We start from the raw sequence: 18,461 nt of genomic DNA, 5'->3' as shown, positions 1-18,461 counted from the left end.
TGGGTTTTGTTTGGCTCGTAAGTCGTAGTCCTAACAGCCACTTCTTAGCAATATAAAATAGCATAATATATAATAATCTTATGAGCCCTACCGGTATGCGAGCGCGAAGTGCTATTTTATTTTTTTTAATTTCATGTATTTTTTCCTAAAAATTGAACATTCTTGGCAATGCTTATGATCCTGAGCAAGATATGTATGTAACTATATAATTACTGCGAGCGCGAAGAGCCGAGCAGAAATTTCTCATATACGTTCTGGTCTGATCGAAAAGGGACCAGTTAAGGACTGTTAGCAGTCAGCCATGAATACGATACTTATTTGAACAATCAAATAATGTGAGCGCGAAGCGCGAGCTGAAAATTTTTGACATCCCGAATTAAAAGAATGGACATTCTAAGCAATTGTTTTTTGCTATCATGAACAGGATAGGTATATAACTAAACAATACGAGCACGAAGCGCGAGGGGGGGGGGGAGCGGGACACTCATGTTTTATAAATCAAGAAAAGGACTGGTAATTTGGGTATGTTCTTACATTGATATGCCAGCTCGAAGTGCGAGCAGATTTTATTCTTTTAATATTCTGATCTAAAATTGGGCAATAAGCATGTTTTAAACAAAAAGAACAATAAACATGTGTGCGCGAGATTTATCTTGGCATTCTTGAAAATCATGAATCCGAACGCAAAGCGCGAGCTGAAAAATACTTCCGAATTCCGATCTAAAAAGGGATATGAAAGATTAATGGAATACACAAAGACAACAGGAATTTGGTAAATGATAATACGAACTCGCAGCGTGAGCTGAAAGTTTGATATTCAGACCACAAAACGAACTTATTTAAGACATAAATTTTGTAAATTTGTTCGATGTCCGAGGTGAATACATGTTTTGTATATTGACTTCAAACTAATTTCAAGGTCAATATCAGCGTATAAAGAAGATATGTATCATCGAACAAGCATGAAAGATTTTTTTTTTTTTTGGGGGGGGCACGTCTTCCCCTCATCTTATTTCATTCACTCGTCTTCCTCCTCTCATTTTCCTCTTCTCTCTCCCCCCTTTTCTTAATTATTTCCCCCTTTTTTGTTGCTCCGCCAATAGAGGGGGGCTGGGCCCCTCGACCCCCTGGATCCGCCTATGTGTGATAAAGCATGATATAGGTATAGTGATTGTATGATTTTTTCGTTTCAAATCTGTGCTCTCATTGTCAGAGAAATTAGCAGAGCTATTACTGTAGTAGCTCTATGATAATACTTAACCCATTATGAAAGATTTCTGCCTAAATGAGACAGAAAATCGTGTACAACTCTTGAACGCACACACAGGTCACGGAGTGACCCTAAGTGCAAACAGCTGACTGTGTTACAACTTAGGGGTGCATTTTCACAATAGGGGTGATCAAACTCACTGGAGGGACTTTAATTCACTTATAACAAAGAAATGTGTACTACAGTACTCCTGTTGAATGCTCTGATGAAAATTATATGAGTTTCACATTCATTTGAACGGGAGGACAAGATTATTGTATATATCGAGTGCATTATATGCATAAATCATATACCATTGCGACCCCTGCCTGACCGATGGTCCAGGCATGATGACGATCCTGAGTGACGTCACCAATAGAGACCTCAAATGCCAGGAGAGCCTATTCGATAACTAACTTCATCTAAAAAAACACGTATTGAAGATAACATCCAATGGGGAAATGGCTTTCATTTTCATTAAAAATATACATTCCATTCTTCAATAAATCTTTAACCCCGTCGTTAACTGCCCATTCATTCTCGAGCATTGGGGGAATGAATACAGAGTGTCTCAAAGTTTGTGTGAAAAAAGGTGCATTTTCCATAGAACTTCTGCCAAAGAGCAATGCGTAAGGCCCGGGGGGGGGGGGGGCACTCAGTATATAATGCATAGTGGGTATGTGCCGCGGAGGGGACCCCCATTTTTACACTCAAATTTCCGTTCCAAGGCATAGCATTTTTGCCTTGTTGAGAAAAAGAACAAAGAAGCCGCTCCAAGGCATAGCATTTTCTTCTTATCGAGAAAAAAGAAGAGAGAAATCCGCTCCAAAGCTTCGCATATTTTTCGTTACGCCGCTCCGATCGCGTTGAATGAGCTGCAATTTTGGTGAAAAGCGGCCGCAGAGCTCCCCGGCGGAGGCCGCGCTAGCTGCATCATGCACGCATGACCGTTCCGTAGGGATGCAGACGCGCTCACACGCTGGCGATCCGTTCCAAGGCCTAGGACCCCCGTTTTTACAAACATTTGTCGTTCCGAAGCCCGTTCCGAGGACCCTCCTTTTTACAATAAGCCCGCTCCAAGGCCCCCGTTTTTTGTCTCGCCCGCGGCACACCCCCACCACTTTTTTTTGGTCGAGTGCCCCCTCCCCGGGGCGTAAGGGAAAGATTAGCCCCAAAACACGAATAGATGAGTTAATCAAATGGGATGAATCATGAAAATCAGTGAAATATAGTTTCTCCTGTACTCATTACTGAATACCCCGACTTGATACGATTAATTTTTCCCCCTCTCCATTAACTTTTAAGAAAAAAGGTGCATATTTTCATAAAAATATCACTATATCGACGCACGCCCGTGCGTACGAGCAGGAGGAAGTCAAATGTCTCGTATTTTTCATAATGAAAATGTAAATGATGCGATGTAACTAAGGCCCTACCATTTTCTTTTCCCAGCAGAATTTTTTTTTTTCAGGGGGCACCTGGGGAGGGGGTACACCAGATCTGGGGGTCGGGCCACCTGGAGCTACGCCCCTAGAAACTGTCGCCAAATAAACACCCTGTGCAAGCATACGTTCCTATCCATCCGAACACGCACGCCCTTGGTTTGAAACGCCTATTATTGGTCGATCAATAGGACACAATTCACGCTCTGATACCTTATCTCGATCAGTCATCCCTCTATATATAGCTCCATACTCAAACCGTTACTTGTACAACTGAACTTGAAGGCATCAGTGTACAAACGCACAAGCTCTTCGGGAAGCAGTTGTACTGGCTCGACTCAGTGAAGAAAACCTCTTACAACATGACTTCGTCAACAAATAGCAGTGATGTGATGCAGGGTAGGCCAAGGAGATTGATACTATGGTGTCTCCCTCGAACTGGATCAACTGTCTTAGCCAAATGTCTTAGTTTCCTTGATGAAGATACCCAAGTATGGTTTGAACCTTACAACCTCTGTCGTTTGGCCAGTATTAAGGTTAAGAAAGAAACTGGTCATGCCATGCCTAAGGAGCCCAATGAAGAACTCTTGAAGAAGATACAGAATGAAAGTTCAGAACAGAAAAATGACTCCCCACCGATGAAAGTAGATCCAAAGCTCCTCACGTAAGTAAAATTAAAGGATAATTATAATGATGATACTACCACTACTACTACTACTACTACTACTACTACTACTACTACTACTACTACTACTACTACTACTACTACTACTACTACTACTACTACTACTACTACTACTACTACTACTACTACTACTACTACTACTACTACTACTACTACTACTATTACTACTACTACTACTACTACTACTACTACTACTACTACTACTACTACTACTACTACTACTACTACTACTACTACTACTACTGCTACTACTGCTACTGCTACTACTGCTACTACTGCTACTACTACTACTACTACTACTACTACTACTTCTTCTACTACTACTACTACTACTACTACTACTACTACTACTTCTACTACCACCACCACCACTTCTACCACTAGTCGTAGTAGTAGTAGTAGTAGTAGTAGTAGTAGTAGTAGTACTACTACTACTACTATTACTACTACTACTACTACTACCACCACCACCACTTCTACCACAAGTCGTAGTAGTAGTAGTAGTAGTAGTAGTAGTATAGTACTAGTACTACTACTACTACTACTACTACTACTACTACTACTACTACTACTACTGTAATGTATGTACGTATACTGGATACTTGTATAGCGCCATCTACTGTTGAGATGTAATACATTTGTGTTAGTTAATTGGCACCTTAATAAAGTCACTCTGCAACCGTATCTCTTGGAGTCAAGACGTATCTTTTATTGTGCTCGTCACATCACATGGTGTCAGAAGGTTTTTACGAACCAGCGCTTTCTTGAATATTTCTAACTATGTCGGGTCTGCGACCTCCTGGACAACTGTCCTTTGAAGGGAACTTGTCCAAGAATTTCAATGATTGGATACGGGAATTTAACGTCTATGAGATTGCTACTCAACTGACGGAGAAGCCGGAGATTGTCCGGTGTGCAACTTTTCTCCACGTGGCAGGGCCACATGCTCAGGCTATATGCCAAACTTTCCAATTCGCGGATGATGAGAGGAACAGGATAAATGTCTTGAAGCAGAAATTCAGAAACTATTGTGAACCTAAAAAGAACACAACAGTGAACAGGTATTTGTTCAATACCCGCAAGCAGCATGACGGTGAGCCTTTTGCTAAGTTCCTGACGGAGATCAAAAGACTCGCAAACGACTGTGAGTTTGAGCAACTTGAAGAATCCCTTCTGAAGGATCGCATCGTCTGCGGAATAAGGGATCAAGCGCTCCGGGAGAAACTCCTACAGATAGAGAACTTAACTTTAAAGCAGTGCACAGATATGTGTACTTTGGCGGAAGCCAGCGCCGAGCAAGTGAGACAGCTTTCCTCGCACACCGACGGCGTCGAGAAAGGAGCCGTGGATGCCATCGACGCAAGGCGCCGAGGACGTGAAAGCGCTAGAGGAGGGCAGCGAAATGGAAATGGAAGGGACGGAGACCACAGCTCGAAATCATTCAGGCGAGATCAACGTCATGAACGTGGTCGACGTTATCCTGAAGATAAACGCCCGACACAGGCAAACTGTAAATATTGCACATATCGACACGCAGATGCCGACAGATGTCCAGCCGAATTTGAAAAGTGCAAATCCTGTGGACGAGAAGGACACTTTTCACGATCCATGTTGTGCCAGAACAATCAACACAGACGGAATGACAGCCGCCGCGACGACGATCGCCGCCGTGACGATGACCGCCCCACCGGGAGAAGACAACGACAACGCCGAGACGCGGACGTTCGCGAAGTGAGAGCGGAGATGTATGAGAACTCGTATCAGGTGCAAGATCAAGAGACTGAACGCCTTAATGAGGATTTTGAGACACTATATATCGATGAGATATCGATCGGAGAAGAAAAAGATGACAAATGGACGCAATCATGTCAGATTGGAGATATTGACATTGACTTTAAGCTAGATTGTGGATCTCAAGTAGATATCATTCCAGAGTATGTGTTTAATAAGCTTGAACCTGCCATTAGAAATCAATTGAAATGTAGCAGGTATGTGTTATGCTCATTTTCAGGACATAGGATGGTCCCATTAGGAGAAATAACAACCAGAGTCAAGGCTGGTAAGAATACCCATGTAGCTAAGTTTCAAGTTGTGAGAGGGAACGTTAAAGCTATTTTAGGTAGAGAATCATGTACGAGTTTAGGTTTAATTGAACGGAAAAGTGTGGATGTGATTGATGGCGGTGTGGATAAGCGCGAGGCTGATAACGCTAACACTAACAACAAGGGTAGTGCGAAAAACGATGATTTGTTTGGTCTTGGTAGGCTGCGTTCACATGAGTATGACATTAAGATTAGGAGCGATGTTCAGCCTGTGCGTAATCCGCCGCGCACAGTTCCCCATAAGCTGCGAGACGAAATAAAGAGAGAGCTAGAGCGCATGGAAGGGCTAGGTGTTATCACCCGTGTGGACGAGCCCACAGACTGGGTTAACAGTATGACTTATGTTAGGAAGCCCAACGGCGCTGTTCGCATATGCCTAGACCCCCGTAACCTAAACGAAGCTATACAGCGAGAACATTACCCAATGCCAACATTTGAGCAAGTCTCAGCTAGAATGCCTAATGCGTGCATGTTTTCGAAGTTTGACGCAACCAGTGGCTATTGGCAGTTACCCTTAACAGATAGAAGTTCTTTTCTGACCACTTTCAACACCCCTTTTGGCAGGTATCGTTATAAAGTCCTCCCTTTTGGCATCTCTTCTGCTAGCGAAATCTGGCAGAGAGCCATGATTGATGAATTTGGGGAATTAGAAGGGGTAGAGGTGGTAGCGGATGATATTCTGGTATGGGGAGAGAACAAACAACAACATGATAAGAGACTAAATGCGTTCTATGACAAAGTTAGAGAATCTGGCCTTAAACTGAACAAGAATAAGTCGGTAGTGGGAACGCGCCGCATCGAGTATGTAGGACATGTGATATCTGGCGCGGGAATAGTGCCCAGCCCAGACCGTGTCAAATCAGTGGTGGACATGCCAAACCCCAGCTGTCGGAAGGAAGTCGAAACATTCTTGGGGATGATAACATACATGGGAAAATTCATTCCCAATCTCTCTCAAATAACAGCCCCCCTCAGGCAGTTAACTGAGAAAGATATTGTTTGGCACTGGGACGAGATACACACCCAGGCCATAAACAAACTGAAAAGTGTTATCACAGCGGCGCCTGTTCTAGGATTATATAATCCTCGCGAGGAAGTGGTCCTAGCAACAGATGCATCAAATCAGGGCTTTGGGGCTGTTCTCACCCAAAGGGAGAAACCAATAGCATATGCATTGCGCCGCGTAACAAGTGCCGAACGGAACTACGCCCCGATTGAGAAGGAGCTATGCGCCATACTTTATGCTTGTCGGAAATTCCATGATTACATAGTGGGCCAGAAAACAAAAATCTACACCGATCATAAACCACTGATCGGAATATTCGCGAAGCCACTGTACAAGCTGAGTCCGCGAATCCAGCGCATGAGAATGCATCTTCTGCGCTATGACATTGAGCTATCTTGGAAACCGGGACGTGAAATGTTCATACCCGACGCACTCAGTCGCTTGCCGAGTGTGAACGCGCCTTCGGAAAAGGTGCTTGAGGAAGTGTATTTGATCGAAGGTGTTCTGCACATGTCAGCAGAAAAACTGCAACGTCTGAAAGAAGAAACAAAGGGGGATACCACCCTTCAAACACTAGGTAGATACATTCTACGCGGGTGGCCCAATGACAAGCGCGATCTCCCTGCAGAAATTGCGCCATACCATGCCTATCACGATGAGCTGGTTATCATAGATGACGTAATTCTTAGAAGCAATAGAATCGTGGTTCCATCAAGCATGCGTAGGGAGATATTGGGGGCTCTTCATGAATCCCATCTGGGCATAGTGAAGATAAAGCAAAGAGCGAGAAATTTGTTTGCGTGGCCTGGTATGAACGCGCAAATAGAGGAGGCTGTAGCAATGTGCTCGGTATGCCAGGCCAATCGGAATGCACAAAGCAGCGAGCCCTTAAAGCCACATGAAATCCCAAATCGTCCGTGGGCTAAGTTAGGGGCTGACATATTCCATCTGGCCGGAAAGAATTTTTTACTGGTAGTTGATTATTACTCGAAGTTTCCGGAAGTACAACCAATTCAGGATCTGACAGCGCATAAAGTCGTTCAAGAGATGAAGGCAATATTCTCTAGAAATGGTATTCCCGACATCTTGATGACTGACAATGCGCGGCAATTCAAATGCTCAGAATTCAAAGAGTTCGAACGCCAGTGGGAATTTACCCATATTACATCAAGTCCAATGTACCCGCAAAGCAATGGCCAAGCGGAAAGAACCGTTCAGACAGTGAAGAACCTCATGAAAAAAGCAAAGCTAGGCAAACAAGACCCGTTCTACTCCATACTTGAGTATAGGAACACGCCCATCGATGGGACTGACGGCCATGCTCCCGCACAGCTGTTAAACAGTCGGCTATTGCAGAGCAAGCTCCCATGTCCCATCGAGCTGCTAAAGCCTCACACTGTCCCTCCGGCGGGACAGCTGCTGGCCGAAAGACAGCGTAAACAGGCGATGTATCATGATGCCAAGTCGAGAAACAAAGACCTCCCACATCTCGAGCCAGACCAGCTGGTACGATTTAAGGCGCGCCCAAGCGAGTGGATCCAGGGTCGCGTTATCGATGCTCATGAGTCACCGAGGAGCTACCTCATCAACTCACCACGTGGCGAGTTTCGGAGGAACAGGCGAGATATCCGAATCTCGAAAGAGCGCGAAAATATGGAGCGTCGGGCAAGACCAATCGCGGAAGCGTTATCTGCCCACCAACCGCAGCCAATCCCAAGCGAAGCTCGTCCACACCCAAATCCAACTCACACCCACACCGAACCATACACTACTAGGAGTGGCCGGGTATCTAGGCCTCCCGATCGCTTGACTATGTAAATAAAATGTAGATAAATGAGTTGGGCTGAAGAGTTAAATATTCACTTGATAAACTGTTCACGTTAATGCCTACTGTTACTTTTTTATGCAAGGCAAATTAATGCTGTTATTTCCCTTGTCTGTGATTATCTCGAACATGATTAATTATATCAGTACGACCAGCAATGTATTGTTTCCTTTGAGATTTCTCATTTTTTCTCTATATACACACATTCTCAATCTCTCTCTTCCCTCCTTGCGGAACCAGCCTAATGTATATATGTATGATAAGTTGTGTTCATGTAACTTGCTCAACAATTTAGTATTAGTAGCATGTGTATAAGTATACCATTTTAAGTATCATATTTGACAGCAGCAATTGATAGAGCCATATCTTCCAATATTATGCGGATAAATTATACTAGTAAATAAATAGATAAACGAATTAAGAGGACCATAATTCTTTACAGTTATGGGTAAAGAGGGCAACAAATCTTACTGCATAACAACAGTTTTGTCATGTCTTCAAACTTCAAGTGAAAGTGTAATATTATTGTTTATGTTTACTATACGAACAAAGCAAGATTTACATTGACTGTCTTTTTGTGCTTATAAATCGCTTTTGATACGTTTTGATATAATTATTGTAACACTGTCTTTTAAACCAGGGGAAGGGGGATGTAATGTATGTACGTATACTGGATACTTGTATAGCGCCATCTACTGTTGAGATGTAATACATTTGTGTTTGTTAATTGGCACCTTAATAAAGTCACTCTGCAACCGTATCTCTTGGAGTCAAGACGTATCTTTTATTGTGCTCGTCACATCACAACTACTACTACTATAATGATGATAACTTTGATAACGATGATGATGATAATAATAATAATGATGATGATGATGACGATGATGGTGATGATGATAATGATGATCTGATGATGATAATAATTGGCATCATTGACTTCTGGATTCATGCCTCAACTTGGCGCAAATCAAAATTTACATCACTGCAAATAATTACGATTATCCAAGCGTGAAGTTAATTCACATAATGGTACCAAAGAATTATACTCTTTCCGGTCATAATAATGTGCTCATGTCATACTTTGTTCTTTAATTGGGGACTTGTGAGGTGTTAATTTTTATTTACTCACAAAATAACTCTGTTCCTGAGTTATATTATTATGATACACTTGTCTTGTTTTTTGCAAAGTTGATGGATATATTGTCTGTGGAAACACTGTGGAAATAGACCTGTATATCCATCAAAGTTAGACAAACAGAGAGTAATTATCTGATTTCCATAACCCCACTAAACCTTTGCTTCTCAATTTGAAATTACTTGATATATTATAAGCTTAATGGTCTTGTAATAAAATCAGTTCTGTACAGACATGTTCATATTAAATTTAATTTAATATAAGTCGATTTAATTCCATTTAAGGGTTTATTTCCAAATTCATTAAGAAACACAACATGAACAAAAAGTGTATTCAAGCAAAAAACTCATTGAAAAGATTAAGCATTTCAACAGAACAATACAAACAGAAGTAACGATGAATAGTTATGACAAGAGAGTTGAATCAAATGAATGAAATTGGGGCATGAATTAAACAAAGCATAAATAAAAAGGCTTGTTGAAACGTTTGATTATATTAAAACATGGACCTACGTATAAATAACCATGTAGGGTTCCATAATAACTCCATGAAATAATACAACCACCGTTCTCTCCGTAAAGGTTGCCAGGTATACAAGCCAATATGTACATAAATTCAGGGGATTTCTGAGATCGAGGGTCATGTGACCCATGATCTTTCTCCCCACAAGCCCCACCCCTCTCTCTCTCTCTCTTTCTCTATTGCGCTCGATGTTCTCATCATGTTGCCTTAATTGGCAATAAATGCATATTTGCAAGACACAAATAATTTCGTGATAAAACTTTGCACATGTCATTTTTGCGGTGAATCATGTCCCAAACTTTAAGGGAACGATCAAAACCTTTCCTTTTTCCTGTAAAATGCTCTCATCCTGATCAAAACTATTTCATTAAAAACTCAACATAAGAAACAGCCCATAATCGTCACTCTTATTATAGACATCGAAATTTCAACGAATCTCGTCAAAGTAAAACGATCCTCAAGAAGATGCATTTTCAAGGATCAGCGACGCCTTTTATGGCAATTAATGCCCGGGGGCCACTTACATTGACGAGTGGATACCATGCGCGACCAAAAAACACGTAAGAAGGATGTCTTTTTCAAGATAGGGCACGTTACGTACGTAACGTGATAAGGGTGTCAAAAACACAAAAATATTGAAAAAAGGGTATCTATTTCGCTCGGAAAAATATACGTGTTTAGGGTCAAATATGCGGGAATGATAAAACAAAATAAAAATGTTTTATAAAGGATGTCCTTTTTGCCCTGTTTAGAGTCTGATTTGCCATGTTTGCGCGAGGTGTGGAAGGTGGGGCCGTACTATACCAAAATAATGGTGTGTCAAAGTAAAACCGACGACCGACGGACCCTGACATAACAAAGTATCGCTGTACTTGTTTAGGAGTTCATTTTAGGGAATACTTGCCAAGAGTATCGTTTTGTTTCCAATACTTGTTAAGGGGTGCATTTTCAGAATATGGAAAATACATCGCTGTACTTGTTTAGGGGCTCAGTTCTTGGAATACTTGCCAATAGTATTTGTTTTCAATACTTGTTAAAGGTAGGGTTTCACACGCCAATACTTGTTAAGGGGTGCATTTTCAGAATATGGAAAATACGTGTTTAGGGTGCTTTTCAAGACCCCGTGTTCGCGCATGGTATCCACTCGTCAATGGAAGTGGCCCCTCTGGGAATCAATGTAAGAAAAGGATTTGATTTGAGCAAACAACTCAGTGACGAAGAAGTAATCTTTATAGCTAATATTTGAGAAATGGTCAGGGGATCCTTTCTCACCTCGTAATGATTATCATTCCATGATTTGGCAAAAAACGTCTCTTTCGGTCAAGTTCTCAGTTGTACTGTGAGGTATTTCACAATTTTAGAATAGAAAAGGCCAGGGTAAACTGAAAGAATTATGTTTGGGAGGTATTTCATTCGGTAATAGACTCAGTAATACATACAGTTTGGAAAGGGGTAAATCAAGCTTGAAATATCCGAGGCGAGGAGTCCGTGCAGTTGTAGGCCCATGGTATGGACTGTCACTCCTTGGCCTCCGGGCTTGGCCTATAGCTCCATGGCCCTTTCCACCACTTTGGTCCTGTCATGAGAAGTATAGTACCGTACTTAGGTTAGAAATATGTATATTGATTACTGTCATGATCTAGTTCAGGGCCATGTGATAAGAAACCGCGCCATCATTATTATCCGTTCTGCCGCGGTCTACAATAATTTTTTTAACCTGACTGATTATTTATCATGTGGGTTTCCTGTAGCCTACTGTTTCCTGTATGTTTCCCGTGTCCTTCTCTCAGCGGTGCCATGGGATATAGTACACCGCCAGTATTGAATCTCACCCCCCCCCCCCTCCAGCCCAACTGGCTGACTTCCCTGGATCGGGGGGGGGGGGGACAGTCAAATATATTGCTGTACACATTACATGACCCCGACCCCCAATAAAAAAAATGGTCAGCCGCGGGGTCAAGCGTATTCATTTTTTTGTTACACTTCGTAATTCCGAAGGTTCTTTATTCCGAAACACGTAAATTGCCTATACCTCGATGTTCGTTAATCCGAACATTTGTGGCGTTATTCCGAAGGTTCGGTATTCCGAAAACGAAATTAGGTTCGTTGTTCCGAAGGTTCGTTAATCCGAAAACGAAATAAGGTTCGTTAATCATTTCGTTTTCGGACTAACGAACTTTCGGAATTACGAACCTTCGGAATATCGAACCTTCGGAATATCCGAACCTTCGGAATAACGAAGCTTCGGAATTACGAATGAATCCGCATTCCCCCCCCAAAAAAAAAGTTAGACCAGCCAAACGTGTTTAGGGTATGTTTTTTCCCCGGGGTCTGGCGACAGCTTGTTTAGGAGCAAAAATGTGTAAATAAAGCGCGGAAAAACTTGTTTAGGGGGTTATTTTCCCGGGGGGGCCACTTACATTGACGAGTGGATACCATGCGCGACCAAAAAAACACGTAAAAAGGATGTCTTTTTCACGATAGGGCACGTTACGTACGTAACGTGATAAGGGTGTCAAAAACACAAAAATAATGAAAAAAGGGTATCTATTTCGCTAGGAAAATTACGTGTTTAGGGTCGACTTTGCGGGGATGATAAAACAAAATTAAATGTTTTATAATTATAAAGGATGTCCTTTCTGCCCCAACACTACGTGTTTAGAGTCCGATTAGCGCGAGGTATAGAAGGTGGGGTCGTACTAAACCAAATAAGGTAAAGCCGACGACCGAAGGACCCGTAACAATAAAACATTCCTGTACTTGTTTAGGGGTTCGTTTCAGGGAATATTTGCCTAGAGTATTGTTTTGTTTCCAAGACTTGTTAAGGGTAGGGTTTCACACGCCAATACTTGTTAAGGGGTGCATTTTCAGAATATGAAAATTACGTGTTTAGGGTGCTTTTCGAGACCCCATGGTCGCGCATGGTATCCATTCGTGAATGGAAGTGGCCCCCCCCCGGGGTTATTTTGCACACAGAAAAACAAAACTCGTTTAGGGTTTGTTTGGAAATAATTTGGTCACGCATTTGTACTGTAATACATTTGACTGCTCCCCCCCCCCTTCCCGGGCCTGCACAGTAAAACAAAATTACAACGCTGTTTACTATATGAACCTTACCGTAATTGTTTAAGCAACAAAGTTTAATCCTCAATATCTAATTTTCAATGAAATTAAACATGATTGTTTAAACGGTTAAACAAATACTGTAAGGTTCATATAGTAAATTGCGTTGCAAAAATCTTGAACAGCGTTTTTACTGTGTGGATGGTTTAGATACTATGGAGAAGCGTCATATAGGCCAAAAATTATACTCTTGTAAATTTGAATTTTACGAATCTGTAATCTGCAAGGATGACTTAAATCTTTATTGATCCCCTTCTTTAAAAGGAAGTATCTATCTTTATACTTAGGTAAGTAGATGCATGTGGGGCAATGAGGCTATATTGTAGAAACGGGAGTGGAAGACAAAAATCCTCTCGCTTGGAATCAATGCTCGATCCCTCGCAATAAGCCGCAACTGAAATTGAGTTTCATAAAGGGATGTCATGACAGTCCCCCACCCCTATGCACCCGAACAACGAATCGATATGCATGTTCTGTAAAAATAAAATGCCTTTGGAAAACTGCTATGTAAATAATCGCGAAGCGCAAGCTGACCTCTCGCAGAAATGCAGCATCGTTAGATATTTAATTTTTAGACTATAAGGGGAAGGGCGTTCGGATTATGCAATATTGAACTTTGGGACTTTTGCCCCCCCCCATTCAAATGACCTGCACTAGCTAAAAAAATAACGAGCATGATTCAGCTCATACTGTCCAAAGCCCACAGGAGCACAACTCAACAAGATGCCATACAAAAGAAGATGAACAAATTATGTCGAGGGTGATGAATAAAGGCAGTGCAAACACGATGCACGAAAACTGTTACGTAATATGCCCCTCCTTGTGTGTACAAAGAGACATCGCATTTTGTTTATAGCAAAGGAAGTCTATGTAATATAACATTGCCTTATTATATACACGTATATCAATCAACCTTAAATTTTATTATGATTTTAAATAAGGCATGACAGTACAATCTTGTAAATCAAACAGTGGAATGTGTTTTCGAAACAGGGACTTCACAGCTAGTTAACGAGTTTATTTCAGATAAAAATATTTTATTTTAGATAAAAATAAACTGATGAAGAATAATATGAAGAAGTGAAATGTGCGACGCGGTGATTGGAAAAAGAAGAAAACAGAAAAAACACCCCCGCCTATTGAGGTACAAACGCAATACAAGGGAGTTGGGTTGACTGCAGACCAAAGCTGCAGACCCAATCAAAATAACACGCTTACAAAAAACAAATACACATGGCCCTATAAAATATCTTGCGTATTGTTTTCAGAGAATAGTAACCCAGCAACACTCAGTATCATAAAAAATGAAAGAATGAAAAATGATTTCCTCATAGGTGTTCAACTGAAAATAATTATCAAAGACCCGTAATATAATGAATTTAACAGTTTGGCCGTACGCAGACAGTCAGGCTGCGTGTAGTTCAGTCTAATGAATATCGATCAAGAGCTCAAATATTTTCGTTCAGTATAGGTGTTGTATTTTGCAAGTAGGTTACTTAATCCTAAATCAATTTCTTACTGATGGGAAATGAAATAAGGCAGCTATATAGACTTGTATATTGTTCTTTACAAAATAATGCATCTATTATGATGAAGATATCTCGAATTGGGAGGGGGGGCTCTTGGGTGGTAATTTTGATCCTGTACGAAGTCATTTTGAAATCTTTATCACAACTGGCATAAAATTCCTTCTGTAATCTGTAATAATGTTTCTTTTTATTTGTTCTGCTACATGTTCTATAAGCTAGGGCAAAGTTCCTATTTAGTGAACGAAAATTTGAGCCCTGCACCTATTTTGTCATGTGAAATTATTATTAGACTAATGAGATGAGAAAAAGAGCCAGAATGAATGTGATAGCATCCCAGAAATATCGAGAATTTCCGAGAAAGCGTTGCGATCAAACGTGAAAACCTATTTAACCGTGACACTTCTTATTTTGAACTTACAAGTTAGGTCTTTGCAATGATTTACTTTTTATATGCCCGTATGGCAAGCCGTTTTAACATTTATTCACATTTTCTGATATCAGGAATTAGATTTCTTGATGTCAAGAATTCATTTCTTGATATCAAAAATTCATTTCTTGATATCAAGAATTCATTTCTTGATATCAAGAAAATGAATTCTTGATATCAAGAAATGAATTCTTGATATCAAGAATTGAATTCTTGACATAAAAAAATGATTTTATGTGTTTAATAAATGGATTATTTAACATCAATAATTGAAATCTAATTCTTGTTATCAGAAAGTGTTAATAAATGTTAAAACGGCTTGCAGTACGCCCGTCCCTGACGAGACGTATACGGGACGTATTTTGATGGTATCACGCTCGGTGTCCGTCCGTCCGTTAACTTTTCCTTCTAAACACGATAACTTCAGTTTAACTTAACCTAGGCTCATATATATAAGATTTGGGGTTTAAGATACTAGCATGAATTCCAGGTATTCTATCGATTTTGAGGTCAAAGGGTCAAAGGTCCAGGTCACAGTGACATGTTTTCATCTTACCCTTCTGAAGTCCTTCTAAACGCGATAACTTTAGTTTAACATAACCTAAGCTCAATTTGTGTATGATACTAGCACGGATCCCAGGAATTCTTTTGATTTTGAGGCCAGAAAGTCAAAGGTGAAGTCGCCTCCTTCCACTTTTTTTACTTGACCACCCTTGACCAATAACTCCATTTTCCGCGTTACTGGCGGGCGTATTATGATTGTGCTCGCCTTAGCGAAACTCTTGTTGTCCGTTTAATACCATAGATAAATTTGAAATCGAAACATTAAAAATTGGAATACGATGTTTAAAATGCTATTCTTCTTCTGGTTACTTTGCAGATATGGAGGTGTGAGGGATGCCCTTGACGAGTCTGAAAGACGTACTGTGGTTGTTAAAGAGATGGCTGTGGCAAGCTATGATTCTTACGATTACATTCCTAAGGGATACCGACATATCTTAGTGATCAGGGATCCAACAAGGGTGATATCGTCGTTTAGGAAAATGGTCATGAAAAATAGAATCGATCTACCACCCGACGCCGACCTTGAGAAGGTCCATCCTACGTATCCAACTCATCACTGGTTTGGGGAGATGCATGCCCTGTGGAAGCACTTCACCAAAGTCGGAATAAACCCATTGATCATTGATACTGAAGACTTCTTGGCCAACCCAAAACCATTCATCAAGAAGATCTGTGAGGTAATGGATGTCGAGTATCGAGATGGACTCCTAGAATGGGATGCATCCACAGACGTTATCAAGACCTGGAAAAATGGCTGCCCCGATGCATACACTAGCGAAAGGATGTCACAGTCTCAGACATTCAAGCGAGCTTATGAGAGCTCAGGATTTGCACAGACAGACCCTAAACCGCTTCCTCAAAATCTAACCCAAGATGTCTTCCGTATAATAGCTCAGTGTGTGGATAGCTATAATGAAATGTACCCACATCGTTTTGTACCTGAATAAACTTAGGCTTGTTTCTGAAATTTGGTGTATTAGTCAAGGATGTTTTCTTTAGATTGTGACCTCGATTTTTGTGTTTTTCTCAATTGCCTTATCCTAGGCTATGGTGATGATAATAAAATCACGTTTGTTATCTATTTATTTACGCCATGTAAAGTAACAAAATACGACTCCATCTTCCCGATCCTTCATTCCTCACACTGGCTGCCAATTGACTGCTCTGGACACCCAGAAGAAAACACCGATGGGGGGGATCATGCTTTCGCATGACCCCCCATTTTGCTCATTTTCTGAAAATCGCATTTTGCTCATTTTCTGAAAATGTGAATGGAACATATCATTTTATTTGAGGTTAAAATTAAAAGAATACTAAAATAACCATTTTGAAAGATTGCAAGCCTTTATTTTGGAGTAAATGCCAAATTAGTTTAAAATCGTTGCCAATCGTACGACTGCTATGACGTCATTACGACTAGATTTTAAATTCGCTTTTATTCCAAGAAGGTTGATAGCTTAGTCACAGATTTCTACATAGGTATTCGTACGATGATTTAGAACATACACATTAATATATTCCAAGTCTGAATATTGGCATCAAATTCTACTATAATTTATTCTGAAATCGGGTCGCAGACCAATCGCAAGGTATGCGGTCGCCTTTAGTCATAGGACCAAGCTATGGAATCAACTGACAATATCAAATTACGTCAAATTAAAAATAAAAACATTCAAGGTCAAACAAAAAACTTAATTTGTTCCTCTCCCATTAATATGAGATAGTGTGTTGTGTTCAGGAGAATTAAAAGTTCTATTCTCTTCTTTTTCTTCTTATTTCAATTACTGTTCATGTATATTATATTGAAGTGCCAGAAACTATGAGCGCCGAAAGGTAGACCTGGGCGCTATAAGTATCTATTATTACTCTTAGAAAGCTTACATACTAAGATGTAATTTGTGCTGAGTATAAAGCTTAGTATAAGGATTATACTATTATTATTATCATTACTATTATTATTATTGTATGCCCGTAAGGGATAATATTTTATTCTGAACTGCGTTTGTTGATGTGTATATAAGACCTATAGGCCAATAATTCTTTTTTAAACTATCGATCAAATTAAATTTAATTGAATTTGCAAAATGTAAAAAATGGTCGGTGCTTCACGCCTACTTTTATAGCCTTTTAGTGTGTGTTTTATTTCTGTTATTTCTCTTTCGACCGTAGTGCTATAAATATATACCAACTCAACTATTATTATAACTTGTTTAATTTTTAATAATTTTCCAGTGATATGTTTTATTTGTTCTTGTTTTTTGTCTGTATATCGTTTTATCATATTGTTTTAATGAAATCAATATACAAGAAAAAGCATATGTGTATATATATATATGTATATATGAATTATGTTTTAAATTGTAATTTTTGCGACTTTTTTGTTCGCGCTAATTGATTCCTATTTCATTAAATGCGGTATTGTAAACAAAATTTTATTCAAATTGGAAGATGATTATGTGTGTCTCTTAAGATTTGATTCACTCTGTGATATTAGCGGCAATAAGACCTTGGGGCTGCCAAAAAGGCGTTTCGAAACACTTTAATCATGATAAGTGAAATTACTATATGCTCACGGTTGATATTATAAAAAAAAGCAGATTGGAATGATTAATAGTAGATTTCTATATTCGTTTAATGATAATTTTAAAAAGCATGCAAATAGAACATTTTTCTTTGTCTGAGAGAGGAATACCTAAAATTAAAATTAATGGTTTCTTTCGACTTTTATCCGTTAACAAATTTATTACTATAACGAATTATGTATTTTATTCATAAATCTACTCTTTGACCTGTGATTGAATATTAATGCAATTCAAATATACAGATTCGATTTGAGATGAGAATTTAATTCA

General features: G+C 40.0%; 1 protein-coding gene across 1 annotated transcript; it reads left to right on the top strand.

Moving 5' to 3' along the window:
• The first annotated feature begins 2,802 nt into the window (after window positions 1–2,802).
• Window positions 2,803–17,258, top strand: LOC121429119. The gene is made up of 2 exons (XM_041626035.1): window positions 2,803–3,355; window positions 15,926–17,258. The coding sequence occupies exons 1-2, from the start codon at window positions 3,054–3,056 to the stop codon at window positions 16,554–16,556; spliced, it is 933 nt and encodes a 310-aa protein (XP_041481969.1). The 5' UTR covers window positions 2,803–3,053; the 3' UTR covers window positions 16,557–17,258.
• The last annotated feature ends 1,203 nt before the right edge of the window (window positions 17,259–18,461 follow it).

This window comes from Lytechinus variegatus, chromosome 1, assembly GCF_018143015.1.
Source record: "Lytechinus variegatus isolate NC3 chromosome 1, Lvar_3.0, whole genome shotgun sequence".
Taxonomy (NCBI): domain Eukaryota; kingdom Metazoa; phylum Echinodermata; class Echinoidea; order Temnopleuroida; family Toxopneustidae; genus Lytechinus; species Lytechinus variegatus.
This window is presented reverse-complemented; position numbering and strand designations above follow the sequence as displayed.

What these genes read in the sequence shown, in the direction of transcription:
- LOC121429119 (XM_041626035.1), top strand. Translation starts at nt 3,054, where the DNA reads ATGACTTCGTCAACAAATAGCAGTGATGTGATGCAGGGTAGGCCAAGG. An exon ending in GTAGATCCAAAGCTCCTCAC is followed by an intron (nt 3,356 to 15,925) that starts GTAAGTAAAATT and finishes GTTACTTTGCAG; the next exon opens with ATATGGAGGTGTGAGGGATG.